At 56.3% G+C, this 22,755-nt stretch overlaps 4 protein-coding genes and 1 long non-coding RNA gene across 9 annotated transcripts; 3 read left to right on the top strand and 2 right to left on the bottom strand.

The window, feature by feature from the left end:
• The first annotated feature begins 19 nt into the window (after positions 1 to 19).
• On the top strand, positions 20 to 5,768 carry FDX2 (ferredoxin 2). 3 transcript variants are annotated; one of them, XR_006342619.1, is made up of 5 exons: positions 20 to 390; positions 478 to 532; positions 744 to 786; positions 1,115 to 1,242; positions 5,060 to 5,147. XR_006342619.1 is itself a non-coding variant. In XM_043911465.1 (5 exons), exons 1-5 carry the CDS (start codon positions 237 to 239, stop codon positions 5,494 to 5,496), a joined length of 564 nt encoding a protein of 187 aa, XP_043767400.1. In that variant the 5' UTR covers positions 89 to 236; the 3' UTR covers positions 5,497 to 5,768. The 3 variants fall into 3 exon arrangements, 2 of the variants coding, with proteins under 2 accessions (XP_043767400.1, XP_043767401.1); XM_043911465.1 differs by lacking the exon at positions 1,115 to 1,242 and adding an exon at positions 5,340 to 5,768 and having other exon boundaries at positions 89 to 390; positions 4,993 to 5,147; XM_043911466.1 differs by lacking the exon at positions 1,115 to 1,242 and adding an exon at positions 5,340 to 5,768 and having other exon boundaries at positions 220 to 390; positions 744 to 850.
• A 292-nt stretch (positions 5,769 to 6,060) lies between these two features.
• Positions 6,061 to 9,356, top strand: ZGLP1 (zinc finger GATA like protein 1). 2 transcript variants are annotated; one of them, XM_043914035.1, is made up of 5 exons: positions 6,061 to 6,401; positions 6,647 to 7,018; positions 8,215 to 8,303; positions 8,675 to 8,761; positions 8,935 to 9,356. In XM_043914035.1, exons 1-5 carry the CDS (start codon positions 6,265 to 6,267, stop codon positions 9,123 to 9,125), a joined length of 876 nt encoding a protein of 291 aa, XP_043769970.1. In that variant the 5' UTR covers positions 6,061 to 6,264; the 3' UTR covers positions 9,126 to 9,356. The 2 variants fall into 2 exon arrangements, with proteins under 2 accessions (XP_043769970.1, XP_043769972.1); XM_043914037.1 differs by having other exon boundaries at positions 6,063 to 6,401; positions 8,675 to 8,768.
• A 3,731-nt stretch (positions 9,357 to 13,087) lies between these two features.
• ICAM5 (intercellular adhesion molecule 5) lies at positions 13,088 to 20,372 on the bottom strand. The gene is made up of 11 exons (XM_043911457.1): positions 19,791 to 20,372; positions 18,575 to 18,844; positions 18,062 to 18,382; positions 17,552 to 17,839; positions 16,843 to 17,097; positions 16,465 to 16,713; positions 15,741 to 15,983; positions 15,381 to 15,659; positions 15,029 to 15,268; positions 14,381 to 14,647; positions 13,088 to 13,512 (listed from the first exon to the last, which is right to left on the bottom strand). The coding sequence occupies exons 1-11, from the start codon at positions 19,870 to 19,872 to the stop codon at positions 13,238 to 13,240; spliced, it is 2,769 nt and encodes a 922-aa protein (XP_043767392.1). The 5' UTR covers positions 19,873 to 20,372; the 3' UTR covers positions 13,088 to 13,237.
• Positions 19,250 to 22,372, top strand: LOC122699492. The gene is made up of 3 exons (XR_006342618.1): positions 19,250 to 19,578; positions 21,759 to 21,851; positions 22,247 to 22,372. It is a non-coding gene; the product is annotated as an uncharacterized LOC122699492 (long non-coding RNA).
• On the bottom strand, positions 21,408 to 22,733 carry ICAM4 (intercellular adhesion molecule 4 (Landsteiner-Wiener blood group)). Of its 2 annotated transcripts, none has more exons than XM_043911460.1 (3): positions 22,332 to 22,733; positions 21,778 to 22,083; positions 21,408 to 21,640 (listed from the first exon to the last, which is right to left on the bottom strand). In XM_043911460.1, exons 1-3 carry the CDS (start codon positions 22,573 to 22,575, stop codon positions 21,522 to 21,524), a joined length of 669 nt encoding a protein of 222 aa, XP_043767395.1. In that variant the 5' UTR covers positions 22,576 to 22,733; the 3' UTR covers positions 21,408 to 21,521. The 2 variants fall into 2 exon arrangements, with proteins under 2 accessions (XP_043767395.1, XP_043767394.1); XM_043911459.1 differs by having other exon boundaries at positions 22,200 to 22,725.
• Positions 22,734 to 22,755: the final 22 nt, after the last annotated feature.

The raw sequence follows: 22,755 nt of genomic DNA, 5'->3' as shown, positions 1-22,755 counted from the left end.
CCGGCTGGTTCTTGGGACAATGTGCCTGGGTGGGAGGTCTGGGATAGCCCTGCAGGTCTTGGCTCATCCGAGCCTGCACACTGCCCTTCCAGTTTGGCAGCCTCCCCTGGACTCGCCTCTTTCCTCTTTCGCGTGCAGCGATGCCAAAAAAAAAAAAAAAGGCGCTTGTATTCGGGTAATTACAGGGCCGTCGCTTCTAAAGGCGTCAAGGCGCATGCTCAGTCTCTGGTCACGTGATGCCTGTCATGGCCGCCTCCGTGGCCTGGGGAGGTGTGAATGCTGGGTTCCTGCTGCGGGCTGCCAGGGGTGCCTGGTGGAGCCGACCTGGGGGCTTTTGGGGGTCTGGGGAGGCGGCGGCGCCAGCGATAGCCAGGAAATTCCGGGCGACAGGTACCTGGGGAGCCTCGGGTGGGCATCGTTAACCCTTCGCACGCCAGCTGGGCCCGGCACGGCAGCTCACCCAACCGTGTTTTCCAGGCTCGCGCCCGGCGGGGGAGGAAGAAGCCGGCGGCCCCGAGCGGCCCGGGGACGTGTGAGTGTGGGAGCCAAGTCCCCCGTTACTACTAGCACGGGGTTCCTCCGGTCCCCACATTGCCGTACAACCTCATCCCTGTGCCCCCCCTTCTGCATCACCCTATTTCCATGTCTCGTCAAACCCCAAACATGAGTTCTTAACCCTATATTCCACCTGGCCCCTGCGCCCATCATCCAGTTGAGGCATCTGCACTGTCATCTGTCCCCAGGGTGAACGTGGTGTTCGTGGACCGGTCAGGCCAACGGATTCCGGTGAGCGGCAGAGTCGGGGACAATGTTCTCCACCTGGCCCAGCGCCATGGGTTGGATCTGGAAGGTGGGAGCCGGGCACAGGGAATCGGGGATATCTTTATTCATTCATTTAGAAAACCCACGAGTCAGATAGGATTCTCCACTATTTAATCTTGCACGGCTTCCCACCCAACATGGTTAAACTTCAGACTCCTCACCAGGATCTCATCCTCTGCTCTCTTAACCTTTATTCATTCAGCAGTTATTTATTGAGCATTTACTAGAGGTTCCTAAAACTCCTGCCCGCCAGGAGCTTGTATTTTCTTCCTTTTTCCTCCCTCTCTTCTAGCCACACTGACTTGCTTGCTGTTCCTCAAATAGCCAAGTTCATGCCTGCCTCAGGGCCTTCGCGTTTGGTGTTCCATCAAAAGTGCTTTCCCACCAGACCTTCTGGCTCCTCATCCTTCAGGTCTTGATGAAATGTCATCTTCCTGACAATCTTAGCCCTCTCAGCCCAACTGCAGTCCCCATGCCCCAATAACTCTATTCATATCAGTGTGTTGTATTGTCTGCACAGCACTTCTCATTGTTTTGTTTCTTTCTTTGTCGTTTCTCCCCAAAATGAGATCAGAAACCCTGTTTGCCTTGTTCACATGTATCTGTTGCCTGTCATGGTATTTAGATGTAACAGGTATTAAGTCAGTATTTGTTAAAGGAAATATAATAATAGCAGATGTTACTTTAAGCCCCTTACCACATTTTAACTGATTGAATCTATTTCATGACAACATTATGCAATAGGAGAGAATGTTATCCTGTTTTATAGGTGAGGAAACTGAGCCCCAGGTTGAGCAGACCTGGTCCAAGGTCAAGTAAGTGGCAAAACTAGATTCAAACCCAGCCTGTCTTAGCCACTAATCTGTGCTGCTCTTCTGTGAATATTGAACACATGTTGTGTGCCAGGTAGTAATGTAAAAAAGCAGATAAGGCCCTTGTCATTTCACACCAGTTTCAACCTAATAGGGACAATAATCCCATGCATAAACATGTAATTATATCATGAGCAACTGGGAGAGTCTTTTAAAAAGTGTATAGTGTTGGGTCTATGTATGTATGCGTGGCATGAGTGCATGTTCAGCTGTGTCGGACTCTGCAACCCCATGGACTGTAATCTGCCAGGCGCCTCTATCCATGGAATTTTGCAGGCAAGAATACTGGATTGGGTTGCCATTTCCTACTCCAGAGGATTTTCCTGACCCAGGGATCAAACCCACGTCTCTTGCATCTCCTGCATTGGCAGGCAGATTCTTTACCACTGCACCACCTGAGAAGCCCCGGTGTATATAATGAGCTGATTTAATCATTAGACAGTGTTTGGGGGAGGGGGGAGAATTGGGGGCAGTCCTGGCAGACCTACCTTAAGTTCTGTTCTGGAATCCAGTGGCTGGCAGTTCATGACAAAGGTTAGAAGAGGAGCAAGTTACTTAGCATCTTTCAGCCTCCTCATCTGTAAAGTAGGATAATTTAGTTCCTATCTCACCGGGTTGCTGTGAGGTTTAAGCAGATTTCATGTCTACGGTGTGTAATACCTGGCACGTGGTTGGTGTGCAGTGAGTAGTTGGAATGATTGTATTAGGTTATCTCTATCTCATGTGGTAAGGATGTTAATGAGCTAGCTGGGAAAGAGGGCTGAGAAAGAGACACCTGTGGATGACTTGAGTGTGCAGCAGAGTCTGGCAGTTGCTTTATTTTTCACCATCGCCTTTATACCCTAAGTTGGTACATTTCTAAGGGGCAGATAAGCACACAGACTTGGTTTAACTTTCCATTAGCTTGTCCTTCACAAAACCAGGTGTTCTCTGTATATTTTTGTTTATGAGAGTCTTTTCCCATAGATATTTTTGTACATTATCTTCTGGCCTTGAGCTTAGCAGAAAACAGAAAAGTGGCAGTTCTCATGATACAGCATGTTGCAACAGAATAGAAATACAATCCTGTTAACATAAAAATCAGTCTTTTTGCAGAAGTTCTCAGCTAAATTTATCTAAAAAGTTTAGCACACAAAGACTGTGGCTCTAGTGAGGCAGCCCCTGTTTAGCACTCCTGGTTAAAATTAGCAATTATCTTATTGTTTTTACACTAGCGCTAAACTCTTATTTTTCTAGATCTCCAACTATATTAACAAGAGTTTCCACTACACAACCTCAGCACATTAACATCAATCAAACGTTGATCTAATAACCACTTTTAAAAACAATTATTTTTTGTGTTCTCTAATAGGGCTTCCTCACCCCCCAAAGGGCTCTGTGCCTATTAGGGCCTTTTTTATGGTTAATCTCTATGTATAATATCTTTTGGCTTTCAGGCCTGTTGACAATTTGTGGCTTGCACCTGACGTAACCTTAAGCAACTTCAGTAGCCGACCCTGTCTTTTTTGTGGTTAATCTATTTTTTTTCTATTAGGTGTCATCTCCATGGGAACTAGATAGGATTACATTTTTATAGAACAGAAATGCAAAGGATTGCAAAAACAGCAGATACGGCACAAAACAGGCTCTTAGTCTAAAAGTTAATTACCTGCAAGAAGTCACCAGCTAATCTCGATATATCTAAACTATTTTCTATTAGGCCCATTTGTGGCTATTTTATTTGTGGAGCTTTTCTCACCCCACGGAGGGACCTATGCTTAATAGTTTCTTTTGTTAGCGTACTGTGCTTAGGATGTTTAGAACAATCATGAGCATTTTTTGCAATGAGAGCACACATTTATCAAACAAGCCAGAATGCTAGCAAAAGGATTTGAATTGAAGCATTTCCTTCATCCCTGGCCCCTTCATAGGGTACTAGCGTCTAGGAGATTTATTAATTAGGATTTTAAGTTGGTCTTTATTCAGTGAAAGAGGAGCAGGAGAACTCTCGGCAGGCAACACAAGAATCTGCAGCAGGGCAAACAAGAACAACAGCAGAAAAGGGGGGAGGATACAGGGTGGGGTAGAGGCCGAGGCCAACCTGGAGGGTCCCTTATATTCTGAATGGCCTTGCGCGTCAGGTTTTTTCCTCATGACCTCGTCATGGGTAGGATCTCTCACAACGGCTCCCGGCAGTGGGCGGCTTAGTCACTGCAGCTGGGTCAGAAAGCTGCCTTGCAGCTCCACCCTCATGGTCCAACCTGTCTGGAAGAGAAAGGAGAATTCTGTCCTGTTTACTTAGAACAAGTATCTCTCGAGGCATCTACAACCTCCCAAGCTCAGTGCTGAATGCAGAGAGAAGAGGCAGGTTGACAGAGCACAGGGAAACCCAGAAATGATAGTGGTAACTTCAGATTGTGATAAATGCTGTCCAGAAATTTTTAGAGATAACAGGAGTTGGGGGAAGGACAAGAAATAGGAGATGGGAACTTGGAGGGCAACTGAATAGTGCCCAAAGACAAAAAGGACCTCACTCTCGAAAGACTGCAGAGAAGAGCATTCCAGATCAAGAGTTCGCCAAGTGCAAAGGTCCTGTGGTGGGGGGTGAGCTTGGCATGGAGGAATTGAGCGAAGGGGCCGGGGGGGCTGAAGTAGGTGGGAGAATCTCAAGGACAGGTGAGGAGTTTGGATTTCTAGCTATGAAAACCCTTTGGAAGAGGACATTATTCAGAAGCACAATCAGACATCAATCAGAAGCTTGGGAATGTGTCTAGGGGCAAGCAGGAAACCCTCAACTCTGTACCTTTCACCCCTTTATTTCCTGACCCCTTCTCCTGCTGCAGCACTAGATGCTGAGTGAGTCGGTCCCTCCTTCAGGGGCATCAGGGCAGCCCAGCAAAGTGGCAGGGTCACAGCAAGGGTTCACAGGCTACAGGGAACCTGTCTGGCCTGTCCCCTCTCAGATACACTGAAGTCCAGCCCACGCTCATTAATGGTGCCAGGTACCAGCCTGGTCGTCAGCCTGCTGGAGAGTTTGGGGGAGTCCGTTTGCAAAACCTGTGTGCAGATGAGCAACAGTCAGCCAAGTCAGTGACAGGGTGGAGGATGCACACAGTGGGTGTGCAGGCCTGGGAGGGAGAAATGAGAGTCACGTGGTGAAACAAAGAGATTCACGGGATTCTTCAGTGGGCCAGTTTTCATTGCCATAGACCTGGGTTTGATCGCTGGTCGGGAACTAAGATCCCACAAGCCTCAGGGTGTGGCTCCCCACCCCACCCCCCAAAAAATAAGAAACAAAGGGATTTTTTTTTTTTAAAAGTCCTTCTCTGAATGGCGCTTGCCCAAGCATGGTCCCTCACCAACGGTCCCTCACTTGCCGCCCCCAGGGGCCTGTGAAGCTTCCTTGGCGTGCTCCACCTGCCACGTGTATGTGAGTGAAGACCACCTGGACCTTCTGCCGCCTCCTGATGAGAGGTGAGCAGGGTGGCCCCCTCCCAGCTCTGAGCTGCAAGGCTTGGTTGCTGAGCCTCGGCATTCCGGGATCCGCCCAGGCCATGGCAGAGGGCAGCCCCAGCTTTTCTCTCCCCTTGAGCTGCTGGCGGGAGAGCTTCCCTTCTGGCCCCTACCCCTGGACCCATTAATAACTGCTACCGCCCTTTACCCCAGGGAGGACGACATGCTGGATATGGCCCCCCTCCTCCAAGAGAACTCCCGGCTGGGCTGCCAGATCGTGCTGACGCCTGAACTGGAAGGGGCCGAATTCACCCTGCCCAAGATCACCAGAAACTTCTATGTGGATGGCCACGTCCCCAAGCCCCACTGACACGGGCAGCTGGACGGTCCCAGGCACTGACGGCCCCAGGGCCAGGACTGGAAGAACATAGCCAAGATGCCAGCCCAGCCCAGAGCGCGGACAGATCCGAGAGAGATGGCGGAAGCACCCAGAAAGTCAAAACCCTGGCTTCAGAGAGATCCCATGTCCCAGCTCTGGTGGGGCCAGGTCCCCTATTGGGGCCGCCTCAACCAAGCGCCTAAGCATGGCGGTGTGGATAGGGGTGGAATCTAATTGGAGCGATAATAAAACTGTCTCACAGATAACCTGGCATCTTGAGCGTCCTTGGGACTGGTGGGGGTGGGGTGCAGGCTCTGGGGTCTACAGCTGCATCTTCCAGACCTCCCCAGCTTTCCCCTACCATGGCGGTGATGGGCCAGCGGGAAACTGAGGCAGAGAGGTCTGAAGGCGAGGTTCCTCGAGCCAGAGGTTCAGCCTGGCAAGGCCCCGCCCCGCCGTCGCGGAGGGATTTGGAGGGCCCAGGCCGCCCTGGGCTACAAGGGGTAATCATATAATCTGAGCAGAGTCGGAAGGGAGCGAGGGACCCAGGCGGGCCTGAGGGTGGAGTCTTGAAAGCCCGTGCCCAACATCGCCCGCTAGAGGCGCCCAATCCTACTGGCCCTGTCCCCGCTCCCCCAGGTGGAGCCTCTTGCACCCTCGGCCAGAAGCGGACCCCCCCACGCAGGTGGGGCTCATCAAGTGGGCCCGGCGTGGGCGGGGCCAGGCGAGATTTGGGAAGGGGGGCTGGGCTAGGAGGCAATGGAGGCCGAGCCAGCCCGGGACTTCGCCATGCTGCGAGAGCTGCTAGCGCCGCCCTATCTGAACTCCGAGCCGCCCCCGGAACCCCCGATCCAGCAGACACCAAGGACCCCAGGATGCCTCAGACCCAGCGGCAGGTGCGTTCACGAGCAGCCCTTCCGCCCATTTGGCCCAGTGGTCAATGGGTCGTGATCTCTGGTTCCTGGGGTTACTCAGAGGTCAAAATGTTAGTTACTGGTACTTGCAAGGACGAGATCCTGATCCCCAGGGATATTGGGGGTCATATGGGGGTCAGAGACTGTGCAGTTCTTGCTCCATGTCTTTGAGACCCCTGTAGTTGCCGCCCACGGAAGGGGGTGACTACACTGGCCATTGTCCCCAGGTCCTTCTGGCCTGCACACCAAGACTCGGTCACCGCCCTGCCCTTCCTCCAAGAGACAGCAGAGGAGCTAGCCCAGACCCCCGGGGACACCCAGGCCCTCGGGCCCTACTGGGAGCCGAAGGCCCTGGAGACCCTGGGACCCCTACCTCTAGCCAAGGATGCCAAGAACATGCTGACCCCGGTCAACCAGCAGAGCCCCAACGTGGGGCCCCCACGGGCTCCCCCGACTTCTCCAGCCCAAGCACAGAGGAGGCCCCGGAAGCAATCAAACCCCCAGCGGAGCGCCGAAAAAGTGGACCCTCTCTTTGAGGGGGTGACCCTGAAGTTTCAGATAAAGCCGGATTCCAGCCTACAGATTATACCCAGTTACAGGTAGGAGCTGGCCTGGGCAAGGGCACCCTTTATGCAAGTAATAATAATAGCAGTGGGCCTTCCCTGGTGGCTCAGTGGTAAAGAATCTGCCTGCCAATGCAGGAGATGCGGGTTTGATCCCTGGGTGGGGAAGATCCCTTGGAGAAGGAAATAGCAACCTGTTCCTGTATTCTTGCCTGGGAAATTTCATGGATAGAGGAGCCTGGCAGGCTACAGTCCATGGGGTCAAGAAGAGTTGGAGACGAATCAGCAACTAAACAATAATAATAGTGCTGGGGGGTGGGGAGGTGCTTCCAGGTGCCACCCCAGCCTTGCATTACAAATGGCCTCATCTCTGTAACCGCCTTTCTTCTTTTATTATTTATATATATATATATATTTTTGATATTTATTTATATTTTTAAAAAACTTTTTTTGGCCTGTGGGATGTGGGATCTTAGTTCCCTGAGAAGGGGTGGAACACTTGCCCCCTGCATTGGATGCACAGAGTCTTAACCACTGGACTGCCAGGGAAGTCCAAACAGCCTCATCTCTGAGCAAAACCTCAGGCCGATGCCAGTTCTTGTCCTTTCTGCTATGAGTCAGTCAAATCCAGGACTGAGCCCGAGTCTTCTCCTAGTGAAACGGCCTCACTATACTCGAGGGCTGCTGCTTCTGTTAGTTTTTCCTGCAATGATAATAGCTACCATTTGTCAGACTTGACACCAGCCATGGAGGCAACAGCGCTTGGTGTGTATGGACTCGCTGAGGCCTTGTGAAGCCCACTTTACAGATGCAGAAACTGAGGCACAGAGGATGAGATCCCTTGTCACACAGCAAGGACACGGGAGAATTGAGTTTTCAACCTGGCAAAGCTGGCCATAGGCTTACTGTCTCCTCAAATGATTATGATTACTCATGAGGGGCAAGGCCAGGCCTTTCAGACATTGGTTGCCCCCTTGGTCCCGGGGGTGGGGGGAGCAGTGCCAGATGCCTTGATAGTAAATCTTCATTTGGGGGAATTCCCTGGCAGTCCTGTGGCTAAGACTCCGCACTTTCACTGCTGAAGGCGTGGGTTCTATCCTGGTTGGAGGGCTAAGATCCCACAAGCCGTGGTGTGGCCTAAAACTAAATAAATATCACTTAAAAATCTTAATTTGGGGGCTGTCTGGGGCAGGATCCAAACCGTCTGTGCTAATGCCCTCTCTACTCCCCAGCCTGGCCTGCAGCAGCCGTTCTCCAGAGCCTCCTGCTCCAGGCCCTGCCAGAGGCCCAGAGGCCAACTCAGGAGGCAGCGAGGCCCTGGGTGAGTCCTGGAGACTTAAGTGCTATAAATACTGGGGAAGGGTGCAGGGGGCAGCATTTTCTTTTCTTCCTTATCTTTCTCCCTATCCTGCTTCCCTATTTAGACCCATCCAGGAGGAGTCCCAGCATCCCCCATCCACTCAAGCTGAGTCACCCCCACCCCCAGCTTCCTCCTCTGCTGAGCTTTGCCATCTGTCTCCCTTCCTGGCGTTCCCTCTGTCTTAGATCTGGGGCTGGCTGGGAGTTGGGGGGGGTCGCCTTCACAGAGAGCCCCTCTCACCCACACATGCACAAAAGGCCCATCCCACACAGGTCTCCTGAGCTCAGGCTCTTGGCCTCTGACCCCCCTCCCTTTGACCTCTGCCCTTTCAGCACCCCGCCGCTGTGCTTCCTGTAGGACCGAGAGGACCCCTCTATGGAGAGATGCTGAAGATGGTACCCCTCTCTGCAACGCTTGTGGTATCAGGTCCTCAAAAGGAAGGAGGGATTGGGGGTGGGGTCCTCACTTGAGTCCGCGCTTAGCCAGCATGGGGCATTGGGAAAACACCCACCTCTGGGAATGTACCTCCCTCGTGGCAGTTTCTGGGCTCTCCCTGCCTGCTGAATGTCTGTTTCTTGCACCCCCATCCCAGGTACAAGAAATACGGCACCCGCTGCTCCAGCTGCTGGCTGGTGCCCAGGAAAAATGTGCAGCCCAAGAAGCTGTGTGGCAGATGTGGGGTGTCCCTGGGCCCCCACCCAGCCTCAGCTCAGGAAGGGTAAGCCCTTCCTCACCCAGCCAAGCCTGTCCTGCCTCAGCTTCTCCAGGGGGAAAATAGGCTGAATTCCTCCCAGGGGAAAAAGCCTGAGTCTTCAGGGGTCCAGCCTACCTCCTCTCCACCCCCTCCCCGTGCAGAGACCTCAGATGGAAGACCCAGGCCTCAAGGCCCCAGAGCCCCTGGTTCAGGGGGTCACTAGCCCCCTCTCTGGCTCCTGCTTCAATCAGGCTTGGCTGAGCACCCCCCTCAGGAAGTGCTGTCAACACTTGACACTCATATTGTTAATAGAAGTAACAATAAAGAATAGATCTGTTCAGAAGGGGCACTCTAACTTTGGGATCCCACCTTGCGCGCCCTCACCTGCCTCTCCCCTGGCCCAGGAATGTGGGGGAGGGGTTTTTTCACGGGGTTTTCCAAGGGACACACAGTCATCTAAACAGCTACCAGCCTCCTACCCCACCAATTAGTCACCTTTGTTACAACATCCCATAGAGGGCAACTGCCAGCACACACAGAGGCAGCACATGCAGGAAGACAGACACAAGGACTTCCCTGGCAGTCCAGTGGTTAAAACTCTGTGCTCCCCATGCAGGAGGCAAGGGTTCAGTCCCTGGCCAGGGAACTAAGATCCTGCATGCTATGCAGTGCAACCAAAACTTTAAAAAAAAATTTTTTTTTAAAAGACCCAAGACAGACACACAAGCTGAAAGGTCCATCAAAACACACAGGAGATACATCAGGAGACACAGGTGTGCTGTCGATCATCAGACACAGACCACACACAGGACAGAACAACACTTGTCTACCGAGAGAACATGTATGTTGATAAGACACAGGACACACATGTGCAGCACAGACACACATGAAAGACACATAGATGGCACGTGGACACAAGTGGGCCCTTCATCTGGCACCTCCACCCCCGCCTGCAGAATGTCCCCTTCTGCCTCCTTCCGTACACATGTGTTCTCCTTCCCCTTTCATGTTCTCTCTGACCCCCACCAACGGGTGTCCCCAACCTGAAGCCAGAAGCCACATGGGAGAGACATTGAGCTCTGCCCCTGTTGCTAGGACATACAGGCCACCACTACTCAGAAGGAGGGGAGGAGGGAGGGAAGAAAGGAGGGAGGGACGGAGGGAGGGGAGTGTCAAGGATGGGCAGGATGGTCCCTGCTCTGGGGGGTGTGAGTGAGGCCTGTTTGGCCTCAGAGGGAAGATAAGCCCCTCTGAGACCCCCTTTGTCTCTCCTGACTGAGCCTGTGGAAAAGGCCTGGGGTCAGATTCCTCAGCCCTCAGATCCCTGACTCATCCCTTCCTGCCTTTCCTCGGCTCAGAACTCCCTCCCGCACCTTCTTCTGTAGCTGCTACCTTATTCTTTGCGGGGTTGGGGGAAGTGTGCTCTGCTGGGACACCACATCTGAGAAGCCTTCCTCGACCATCCAGCCTAAAAGGGAAAGCCCTCCCACCCTACATCAGGCTCTAGTTCAGCCTCTTAGAACTCATTTCCTCTTAGAACCTGTGGAGATTCTAAGACATTCAGGACTTCCCTGGCAGTCCAGTGGTTAGGACTCTGTGTTTCCACTGCAGGGGGTACAGGTTCAATCCTTCTTTGGGGAACAAAGATCCCCCAAGCCATGTGGTATGGCCAAAAATAATTAAAAATTTTAATTAAATGTTTTACTTCGGTACTGGTCCAGGGTTGTTTCATTCACCTTCATCTCCCCTACTGGACCATGACTTCAGAGGCCCAAGTGCACCACCTCTGTGTTCTTGACCATGAGTTCCCCACCCCACCACCAGTGCCCAGCATGGAGAAGCTCTTGAGGGATAGATACAGCACACAAGGGTCTCAGATTGTGTGTCTCCAAACCCCTGGCTGTTGGTATCCACTAAGTCAATGTTTCTTGAGCAAGTATTGTGTGCCAGGCCCCCATGGGGCACTCAATTGGGAATAGAACAAGGATCCCTGCTCTAGCAAAGCCAATATTCTAGAATGATAGTAAGCAAATATTCAGTGAGGATTAATAGGAGGTCAAGTAGTGATCATGCTACAGAGAAAAATAAAGTGGAACTTCCCTGGTGGTCCCGTGATTAAGGCTCTGCGCTTCCAATGCAGGGGGCCTGAGGTCCATCCTTAATCAGGAAACTAGATCCCACATGCTGCAACTACGATCTGGCACAGCCAAATTAAAAAACAAAAAAAAGAATTAGAAAAAGAGGGCTTCCCTGGTGGCTCAGGAGTAAAGGATTCTCACCTGCCAATGGAGAAACAGGTTCAATCCCTGACCTGGGAAGATCCCACGTGCTGTGGAGTAACTAAGCCCATGGGCCACAACTACTGAGCCTGTGCTTTAGAGTCCAGGAGTCGCAGCAACAGAAGCCTGCCCTGTGCTCAGCAACAGGAAGGTGAGTGCCTGCTAAGTTGCTTCAATTGTCTCTGACTCTTTGTGACCCCCATGGACTGTATAGCCCGACAGATGTCTCTGTCCACAGGATTCTCCAGGTAAAGAATACTGAAGTGGGTTGCCACGCCCTCCTTGAGGGGATCTACTGGACCCAGGGATCGAACCCGTGTCTCCTGTGGCTCCTGCATTGCAGGCAGAGTCTTTACCACTGAGTCACAAGGAAAGACCCCGAAATAAGGTCACACACAACAACGAAGAGTAGTCATGCTCGCCGCAACTGGAGAAAGCTGGGGCAAAGCAACCAAGACCCGGCCCAGTCATAAAGAAAGAAAGAAAGAAAAAGAAAATAAAGTACATAAGGAGGTGAGGAGTTGGGGATGATATCATGTTCTCAGGGAAGGCCTCTCTGAGCAGGTGACCTTTGTGTGTAGAGACCTGATGGTAAGGAACCAGCTATGGGGACTATTTGAGGTGAGGACACCTGAAGCAGAGGCAATGGCACGAGCAAAGGCCCTGTGGCAGGGAGGACTCTGTGGGACTCCAGAAACCTTGAGGACTCGGGTGAGGGCAGAGAGAGGTGAATGGGGGTGGGGGTACAGCAGGGATTGCAGCTCGCTTCGGCCTTGTTGCCTTCTGTACCTGGCACCCAGCACTGGCTTGGCCTCTGGTGCCCCCATTTCCTGCTCTCACCTTTTCTCCTGAAATGTTGGGGTGGAGGGGCCAGCCTGTGGAGCTGGAGCTGTCCAGGCCTGCTTCCTTCTGGCAGCTCTGTGTTCCTGCCCGTGAGGGAGGAGGAAACTGGGGGCGGCGGAGGCACAGTTGTTCTCTCCTTCTGCTGCGGAGGGTGAGGGGGATGGCTGGTGGTGTGCTGTGGGGGATGGGGCATGCGGCTGATACCCTCTGTGTCTCTTCTGAATCATGATGGCTAGGTCAATGAAAGGCACGTTGGGGAACATCCCAGTGGTCCAGTGCTTAAGACTCTGCCTTCCAATGCAGAAGGTGTGGGTTTGATCCCTGGTCGGGGAGCTAAGATCCCACCTACTGCAGGTGCAGCCAATAAGTAAAAAATAAAATACTGAAAGACAGGTTAGGGGTAAACTCCATTATGGATGGCACAGGATGGAGGAAGCCTTGAGGATGGAGCAGGGGTGGACTCTTGTAATAGGAGGGACATCCCAGAGGCTGACACTCATAGACACAGCCTTGTTTACCCATCCCTGCAGGGCTGCGGGGCTGGCGATGCCTAGACCCCTGGGAAGGGCCTCCACCCATCCAAGGAAGGCAGGCTCAGCTCTGCTCGGAACCGGGCCTGGGGGGAAGCTCATGTAGCTCCCACCCCCAAACATCAGCCGGATTAGAAGGCAGCGCTGGGCGGAAGAGATAAGCGGCTGAAAGGGAGGAAGGAGCAAGGTCCCCACCCTGGCCCAAGGGTCCAGGGAGGGCAGGAAACAGTACATGGAGAACAAACTCCAGGTCTAGTCGTGAAAAGGTGGCTTGGACCATGCCTGACATGGAGTAGGTCCTCAAAAGCCAGAAGGTTTTTTTGTATCAGTAACCGGCAGGGCTGGGATTCGAACCCTGGATTGCTTCCCCATCGCAGACTGAAGCAGAAGGAGCCGGAGTCCTTTATAAAAATTTTATTGGGGGAGGGGGTAGAAAATTCGGGGTGACGCCCCTGGAATTGAATACATAAATAAATAAATAGAACAATAAATCAGCCCCCATGTGAGTCTGGGGGGGCGTGCCCCGGCCCGCGGGAGATGGCTGCGGGCTCACGCTGACGTCAGCTGGATGGCGAAGACCTCGCCCCCTGCCGGCACCTCCGAGGTACCCGCAGCCTCTGTTCCACCTTCAGCGCCTGCGTCCCTGCCGGCGCCGGCTCCCGCGCCGTTGAGACACACGGCCTCTCCTGAGCTCTCGGCCTCCTGCACGTTATACTCGCCCTTCTTGCAGGCGGTGGACTGCACGTAGAAAGCCAGGCCGGCCCCCGCGGCCAGGAGTGCCGCGCCCCCGGCCGCGCCGCCCACAGCGACCCAGAGCCACGGACCTGCGGAGTGGAGACGCTCAAAGAGGATGACGAGCTCCGGGCTCGGTCCATACGCCAAGCCCGGGCCACTTCCGTCCCCTCCCCACAGGCATGCAGTCAGTCCTCATGCGCCTGGCAGGGAGCATCAGGGAACTCAGCCCTGGAGGAAAAGAGTGAACCCAGTAAGGCCACCACCAACTCGGGTGATGCTCTTGACCCATTTTACATACCACCCCATCACAGGGAGGATATAAGCCCCTAACCCCAGGGATACCAAGTCAACCAACTCTCCTCACCCTCAAAACGATGGGGAGGGTGACCTGGTCATTCCTACTCCCCACAAAGACCCCAGCCCCTAGGGATTTCCCCAGCGGCTGAGACTCTGCGTTTTAACTGCAGGGGGCGCAGTTTCCATACCTGGTCAGGGAACTAAGATCTCACGTGGTTTAAAAAAAAAAAAAAAAAGTTAAAAAAAAAAGACCCCAACCCCAACTAGAGATACACGAAATGAGAGTGGGGATCTTAGGGGCCTCACCCCGATCCTCTTCTCTTGGTCCCTCTTTAACCCCCTTCTCCACAGAGACACAGTGGAAGGTGAATTGTATCAATCTTCACCGCTCAAAAGTTTATATAAAGTCCCTCCTCATAACAGTCACATCCTCGAAGGTTCCCTTACTTTGACTCCAGTCAGCTCCCTGTCCCTCCACTTGCCACCTCGAACCCTCCATCAAAGCCCTACCCATCAGGGCGCCCCTAATTTCTACCCTGGTTCACATCAGTCTCATCTGTGGAGGTTGAGAGGGAGGCAGGGGTGGGATCAATAATACCAAGGCCCAGGTCACAGCCGCCTTCGGATCCCTCACCCCGCCTCCTCCCCATTGCCACTTACCAGCCACTCGCACTGTGATGCGCCGCGTGTGGCGCCCATGCGCGTTGGTGGCTGCGCACTCGTACTCGCCACCGTGGCTGCCCATGGCGCCCGCCACACTCAGCGTGCTATTATTGCTCGACAGGCCGATGTTGAGCGCCCCAGGGGGTGCGCGCCAGCTGATCTGGGCTGGGGGCCAAGCCTCCGCTCGACAGGTCAACGTGAAGTTCCCGCCTGGCCGCACGCCTCCTGGAGGTGAAGCAGCCAGCTCGGCCACCACTGGGCGATCTATAGGGGACAGGAGGGGGAAGCGGGCCAGCTGCTGACCAAGTGCCCCCCTTTGAGACCGCCCCTCCTGAAATGAACAGGCAAGGATTCTGCCTTCCATCAGAGTCCCCTCCCCGTACCACTGGCCTGTTGGGATTAAATTGAGCCCTGCTTCACTGAGTGGAAGGAGGTGGGGACCCAGGCCAGTGCCTTTCAGACCCAGAAATTGAGGGGAGCCGTCTCTTGTTCCCTAGAGTTTTCCTTCACCCTCATGTTAAGGCCGGGACTCCTTGTCCCTGGGAATGGGACTAGGAGAGGTGTCCTCGAACAACCCTGGGCAATCCCACCTCTTCTAGTCACTGTCTAGACCGAGTGCCCTCTATCTGGTGCTGCCCCACTCACATTCCACGCCCACGGTGATGATCCGGGCGTCCGTGCCGTGCGCGTTGGTGGCCAAGCAGCGGTACGTGCCCGCATCCTCTCGGGACACGCGCAGCCGCCGCGGCCAGGGCGCACCTTCTCGGGAGCAGCTCACTTGAGGGGAGGGGCGACCGCGGGCAGAGCAGGCCAGCGCTGCAGCCTCCGCGCCTTCCAGCCAAGACTGGTGACTTGGGCAGGTAGATTCATCCATTTGCGGTGGCGCTGCAAAACAGCCATGGGGTTGCGGGGTGGGGGGTGGGGTGGGGGGAGTGGGTCAGGGAGGGGCCGAGACCCGGAGCGCCCACTACCCTCCGCCCGCCTGGGCCTCGCTCACACTCCGCGCTCACGGTGACCATCTTGACCATGGAACCGTGCCGATTGGTGGCATTGCAGATGTAGGTACCCGGTGACAGTTCACTAGGGATGCGGGGGGCTCTGGAACCAGGGTCTGGGGGTGCTAGCGGCAGCAGCACCCCCTCACTGGTGCCTCCGGAGCCAACACACTCCACGCTTGGCTGTGGCTTCCCAGCCACCTCACAGGAAAAAAGTCGCCCAGATCCTTCTACCCATGTCCAATTGCTGGGGCAGCTCACCTCCTCAAACCTGGGGCCATCTGGGGAGCAGAGCAACTGGAAGTCAGTTATTCAAGGTTATTCTGACATGCCCAATCTTGAACCGTGTTGTCCCCACTCACATTCCACTGTCACAGCCACATTTTTAGCTGCCGACCCTCGAGCATTAGTGGCTTCGCAGTGGTAGGTGCCCGCATGCTCCCGGGCCACACGCATTAGGCCCTCGATGACCTCGGCTCCCCCAAAGCGCACACAGCTCACATTGGGTGGTGGGACTCCATGAGCCACACAACTCAGGGAGACCTCTGTTCCTTCCAGCCAGGTAATGCGTTCAGGGCAGCCCAAGCTGTCCAGTGCTGGTGCATCTAGAGAGGGGAGTATTGTTGAGTTTGGGTTTAGTGGACAGTCTAGAGTCCCTGGACCCTTTTTCCCATCCTAGGCAGGCAGGCTACACTCTGAACAGGGACTGGCCACCGAAGCAAAGGAGTTTGGCACTGATCAGTTTTGAGGCTTCCTGAGCCCCGAAGTGTGCTTTTTTTTTTTCCCCCTGATTCCTACACAGTGCTCACAGGACCCTCCCCAGACTTTGACCTAAAAATTGTTAGCTGGTTTGGAGCACCCACCTTTCCAAGACTCAGCTCAAACACCACGCCCCAGGTCCCCGTGGACACACCCACCTCCTCCTCTCCATCCTTCTCTTAAGATCTTCCCATAATCCCGCTCACCACCTTCTCAAAATCCTGCTCAAAAGCACACCTCAGACCCTGTTTCCACCCTCCTCTGTAGTCAGGCCACCCCTAGGACCTGAGAACCAGACAGAGGCGCGCCCCGTGCACCCCCACTCACACTCCACTGTCAAGGTCACGTCCTTGACCGCCTGGCCTTGGTCGTTGGTCGCAGTGCAGCGGTAAGTGCCAGCGAGCTCACGAGTGACCGCACCCAGCAAGCCCAGGGCCAGCACCGCCCCGCCGTCAGGCCTCGCGCAGTGCACCGAGGGCTGTGGGTTTCCGCGGGCGTCGCAGCGCAGCGTCTGCTCTGGTCCCTCCGGCCACGTCCAGCTCCTGGGACAGTCCGAATCGTCCAGACGGGGGGCGTCTGAGGGCAGGGGCATATATATACAGGAGCCTAGACGTGAGAAAAGTCTCCACTTCCACGACACGGCCAGAGATCAGGCAGGCCCTTGAGATGATGAGGAGGGAGGCGAGAGGTTAAAGGCCAACTCACATAGGACGCGCAGCTCTACGCTCTCGTTCTTACTCAGGGTCTCCCCGTCAACGTCGAGGGTGGCGTCGCAGAAGAAGCCACGCCTGTCATCCTTCTCGGTGGCGTTTAGCTGGAGCTGGACAGGCTGTCCCGGGGCCGCGGCTGGAATTCCATCTAGTGTGACTAGGGCTTGGGTCTCCGCTGCGCAGGTTACTGTCACCATCGTCCCCTCGGGGGCGTTGGGCTCGCTCAGGGTCAGGAGGGGCTCCGGGAAACCTGGGGCGGGGGGGCATTGGCCGGGAGACCACTGACCACGCCCCTCCCACCTCTCCAGGCTGCAGCTCAGTAACCCGAAACTTACCCCCTGCAGCCGAACAGTGCGTACAGTGCAGGTTCAGGAACGCCCATCTTTCCAAGACTCAGCTCAAACGCCACGCCCCAGACCCCTGTGGGCACGCCCACCCCACAGGTAGGCAGTTCAGGCTTCTCTCCCTTCTTGCCCCTCCCCCTCGAGGAGGTCAGGCCACTTATCTAGGTATCCTCATCGGGTCTGAGATCTTGCCGTTGGGGCAGCTCAGACTCCACCTCTCTAGCTACTATCCAGCAGGTCCAACATCTGCCCCGCCCCTTCGGGACTCCCAGGCCACGCCTATTCGGATACCACGGCCCCACCCACTATTGGCCCCGCCTTCGCCTTCCTCTGGCTCCACCCCCGAGGTCCCACTCTTACTGTAGACAGTCACGTTCTCCCGGGTCTCTCGGCTCTCGCCCCCCAGGGTCACGTTGCAGACCAGTTGCCTGGCGCCCTCCTGTTCTGCGCTAGCTGTGGCTGTGGTAGTGGCCATGAGAGCGTCTCCTTCGAGGATGACGTCGGGACTCAGCCTCTGGTCCCCCAGCGCCAGGTAGACACCAGCCTCCGAGACTGGAAACAGCCCATCAATGACGCAGCTCACGGGTCCTTCTGAACCCACTTCCAAGAGCCGGGGGGCAGTGAGGCGAGGGGGTTCCGGAGGCAGGGCTGGTGGTAGAAGAACAGAGCTTGAACTTTTGTACCGAACGCTCAATATGTTCTAAGCGCTTCACATGTACTATAGTATGGAATTATCCTCAAGGCAGAGAGGAAAATAACTTTCAGCTGGTGAGTGTTGGAGCAAGAATCAGAATTCTGATTTCTCTGCCTTCAAAATTCTTAAACACCAGCCCGACCCTTCTTGGGCCCCTTCCCCTCCTAGCTACTCACTGAAGGTTCGGAGCTCTCTGGGGTCTGAGGTGTTTTCAAACAGCCCCAGGCCATGCGGCCGAAGGTCCAGCTCCGCACGGCACGAGAAATTGGCCCCATGGTCCTCCCTGCGCGCCAGGACCGTGGCTGTGAGCACGGCGCCCCGCGCTCGGGGTGGCTCCCCGGCAAAGCTGCGGCGGATCAGCTCCTGGGTTCCCCGCAACAGGGTCAATGTGAGACTCCCACGAGGCCCAGCACCGGGGACCCTACAGCTCAGGGTGAAGTTCTCGCCCACTGGCTGCCAGGCAGGCAGCGGCACCAGCTCCACACGATCTGGCCGTTCTGCAAGGAGGAACCAAGGCTGTTGGAAATGCCAGGCTCAGAAGGATTTGGCTTGGAACCCCGGGGACCAAGAGGGGGAGGGGGTGCGGATTCAGAGGGTGGGGTCTGGAGGAGAGGACCCCGTAACCCAGGGAGCGGGACCTGGAAGGGAGGGAAAGTAGTGGAGTAAGAGCGTGGCCGCTGAGAACTCACGAAAAGTGCGAATGAGCCCACGCGCCTGCAGTGTGCGCCGCGCGCAGCGGAAGAAGCAGACCGGTTGGGTCTCCGGATCGCGAATGTCCACCAGCTGCCGCGCCAGCCAGCGCAGACCCCTCTGGGTCCCATTCCGGCGCAGCGAGGTCTCCAGGCCACCGCGCTCGGGCCGCGGGCAGTTGGTGCTGCAGTTCAACCACAGCGATCCCCCGCGTTCCACGAGCGCCACTCGGGGCTGCAGGTCCGCCCAGAAAGGTTCCTGAGTGACGGCTGCTCGGAGAAACGCAAGCTTAGCCTGGGAGCCGCCTCCCTGGGATCTACCTGACCCTCTGCCCGAGTCAGGGATTCCCAGAGAATGAGCAGAGGCCACAGCCGGGAGTTCCAAATCCTGCCGAGGTCTCGGGTTTACAAGCGCGCTCCCGCGACCCAAACCTCGAGGGTGTCTCTGGTACATGGCAGCGAAGAGTCCTGCTGTCCAAGGTGCCAGCAGAGTGATGGGGAAGCATACGGGGAGGGGAGAGATGGGAAATATGGGGTCTCCAATGCACACAGCAATGCTGGGAGGAGGGGACCCCGGGCGGAGGAAGGGAAACCACCTGGTTCTCACTGTTCTCGCCAAGAGAGGGGCAGACTGTGGTTGAAGTGGAGGGGGTGTCGAAAGAGAGATGAGACTGAGTCAAGCAAGGGTAAGGGAGGATTCCAAACCCCGGTGAAGAGGTGAAGAGTACGGGAAGAGGTTTGGGGCTGGGCTCAAGAAAAGAACCGCGGGAACAGCCGACAGCCGACGGACTCGGTTGCCAGGGCTCCAAGGGGAGCGGAAACAGCGCCTTTGAGTCACGTCAGTTGGTGAGATCGGGTCTTCGTTGATTTCGAGTAGGGAAGATGCCGTAGGGACTATGGTGCACAGTAGAATATAAGGAGGTACCCCGGGAGGGGTCAAGGGAGGCGTGGGGGCTCCAGAGCTCGAGGATGGATGCAAAAGAGCACCCGGGATCTCGAAGAAGGTAGGGCAGAGACCTGGGCGAGCGAGAAGTCAGGAAGCTGGGTCTTCAGTGTGTGTTGGGGGGAAGAGGGTTAAAGAAGAAGGCCCCGGGGCTCAAGGTGGGAGCAAAAGCGTGGGAGCGAGGCGAGGGCGGAGAGGGGAGGAGCTTGTGGCCGCTTCTCGGGTCCGGGAACTCCGCCCCCACCCTGTCCACCCTCAGCCAGATCGGCTTACCTGAGAGGCCGAGGAGCCCCAGGCCCAGGGCAGCCCAGAGGCCGAGCAGCGCCCGGTGCAGCCCTGGCGAGGGCCCTGGCATCGCCGCCGCGGGGGAAGCGCAGGAGGCGAGGGGACCGCGAGCGCTGAGCTGGGCTAGAGGACGGCGCTGCGCGGCGGGTGGGGTGTGGAGGAGGCTGAGTTGCGCTCGGGGATTGGTTTAACGTTGGTAACTTGGTTTCCAAGGAGGGGGCGGCAGCAGTGGCGGCGGTAGGGGGCGGGAAGGCGAGCTTGCACCAGGCTACCGGCCTTGGTGAAGGCGTGCTGGCAGGAGCTAGCGGCCCCCGGGGTCTACATGGAGGCCGGCCCCATCGCCCGGAGCCTTCTGGGGGCGGCTGCGCGCTCCCGCGTCATCCCCGGCAGCGACGCGAAGGTTGTGGGGGATGCAGGGTTGTCCTTCGCAAACCCCCACCCACCACTTGCTTAGATTCCATAATGAGCTGGACTCCGAACTCCATCTCCATATTTAATCCCTCCCACCGGAGCCCCTTGAGGCGGGGATTGAGTTGGGGGCTAGGAGAGATCTGAGAAGCGGAAGCTGGAGGTGGGAAGGTTCTAGGAGAAATTTCGAGATGCCTCGCTCACTGATCCTTCCCCCTTTAACCCCTGGGAGCTGAGAGTTACAGCCACGCCTCTAGTCTTTCTCTGGCTCCGCCCCCGCACGCGACAGAAGGGGCGGGGACGAAAGTGACAGCGAGTTGGGAACACGTGTGCGTGCGCGCTGCGTTCTCGGGCGTCTAAATTAGGGTCGGCTCGGCTCTGGGTCTGTATTTACCCAGCGTGCAGCAGGCACGTGTCTGCGCGGCGTGTGTGAGCTGGGGCCGCCGAAGAACGTCCCCATCCGCTTTCTGCGCGGCGGGCGGGGTCCTGGACCACACGGGCCTTGCCAGGCATCCGCTGCAGGCCTGGATTCTGTGTCCACCCGAGACCAAGAGGCCAACTGTGATACTTTTGACCCTGCCTCTGGGCCCCAGATTTGGACGCTCTCCATGTGCCCACCTGGCCGGGTGACTATCAGGATATTTCCAGGCTGCGAGTCCATGACACACACCCGCCCCCTCCCACACACACACCATATGGTTGCTCCTTCCCCTCAGTCACCGCCAGGGTATCTTTTCTGCAGATCCACGTCCCTCAAAATATACATATGACCCCGCCCACCTGTGCCCTCCCTCCTAGAGCTAATGGTGAACTCCGGGGATTACTTCTTGCCCCGCCCCTGCCCTCCAGTAAACTGCAAGGTCTAAAGGGGGCGGGGTAGGAAACTTAACATCCAATCAGAGCTGCTGTGTGGCAGCGCTGGAGCCAATCAGAAGAAGCCACACCAGGAAGCCGCCTTCTCAGATCCTGAAGCCCCCTAGGGCCCATGTTTTGCCTTTCTGCTCCTCACTGATAATGACCAGGAGAGAGGTTTTTACTACACAAGCTGGCAATGCAGAGGGATTGGGGCTCCGGTATGGGAGACCAGAGTGAGGAAACCTTAAGGGCCCTCAGGGAGACAAGGAACTTGGAGAAAAATGAAAGAGGCTAGGCCAAAAAAGGAGACAACTTCAGTCATAGGAGGTGCCCTAATGCGGGAACTTGATGCCCAGGGGCAGAGCTGCTGAGAAAGTCTTTATTGATCCAGGCAAGGTTCCACCAATTGTCCCAGATTCGTTTTTCCTCCAGTTCAGCCTGCATGGACCAATGCCTCTATGCTGGAGGCTGCATCGATAGGTACTTTCGCAGACAGAGGGCCCCCACGACAAGAAAGATCCCCACACAGCCTGCGATGGAGGTAGAGGCCAAGGCTTTGGACACAGGACTCCAAGCTGGGAATAGGAGTGGAGAATTAGAAACAGCGCTTGGAGGTGTAACGACCCCCATGGACATGCTCTAGCTGGGCCCGCGCCCCGTCTTGGGGTCATAACACCTCCCCATTCCTCCCAGGATTATAAGGGTGCCTCACCGGGGACTGGCAGCGTCACGGGTGACGAGCTACTGAGGACCACCAGGCCGTCGAGATTGAGGCGGGCGTGGCAGGTAACGGGCTGCCCGGAGTCACCGGGCCGGGAGGGTAACAGGTAAGTCAGCGTCACGTTGGCCAGATCCAGGCCGGTGAAGCGCTCCAGGCTCTCGGAGTAGATGACTCGGCCACCGCGCCTCAGAGTCACCACGAAGAAGCGCACGGGGAAGACGTGCGTCACGTGGCAGCGCAGAGTGTAGTCACTGCCCGTTAAGACCGGAGGCTCCAGGATCACGCTGCTTGGCTGTTCTAAAGCAAGAGGGGGCCGCTGGGCAAGGTCGGAGGGCTCCTTCTAGCGCGACTGTCAACTACCCCCACTCCGTCCTCCTCCCCTCACCCCAGACCGCTTGAGCCCTGTCCCTCACTGTAGGCTGTAATCCTGGCGGTGGCCCCCCGCGTTTCTCCCGCGCAGGTGACGAAGCAGTGCACATCGGAACTCCAGGCCCTCACATCCAGCAGCTGGTAGGCTACCCAGCGGGGCCCACTGAGCGTCTCACCCCGCCGCAGCTCGGTGCGGAGGCTGGAACCCTCCGGGAGGGGGCAGCTGCTGCTGCAGTTGAGCCACAGTGAGCCCCCCAGCGGCACTGCCTTGAAGTCGGGGCTTACGCGCACCCAGAACGGTGGGTGAGAGCGGCCCCCCGGGCTTTGCGTCCGCGCACCCCGACGCCTCCGCGCGCTCCCGCCTCGCGGGTAGGAGGGCGACAGCAAAAGCAGTAGCAAGACGAGGAGCAGAGACCCCATGGCAAAAAGCCCGGACTGGAGGGCTTGGCGCCAGGGAGCCACGGCTGGCTCTGGAGATAAGGAGGCTCCTAGCACCGCCTCCTCGGCCCCACCCGGTGGGGGGAGTGGGGAAAGAGGGGTGAGAGACAGGGACTGAGGGGCCCAGGAGCCTTGCAGGATACACCCCACTCCCGCAGCTTA

Source organism: Cervus elaphus, chromosome 9 (assembly GCF_910594005.1).
Source record: "Cervus elaphus chromosome 9, mCerEla1.1, whole genome shotgun sequence".
In the NCBI taxonomy this organism is placed as follows: domain Eukaryota; kingdom Metazoa; phylum Chordata; class Mammalia; order Artiodactyla; family Cervidae; genus Cervus; species Cervus elaphus.
Note: the sequence above shows the minus strand (reverse complement) of the source record. Positions and strands in the feature narration are given on the sequence as shown.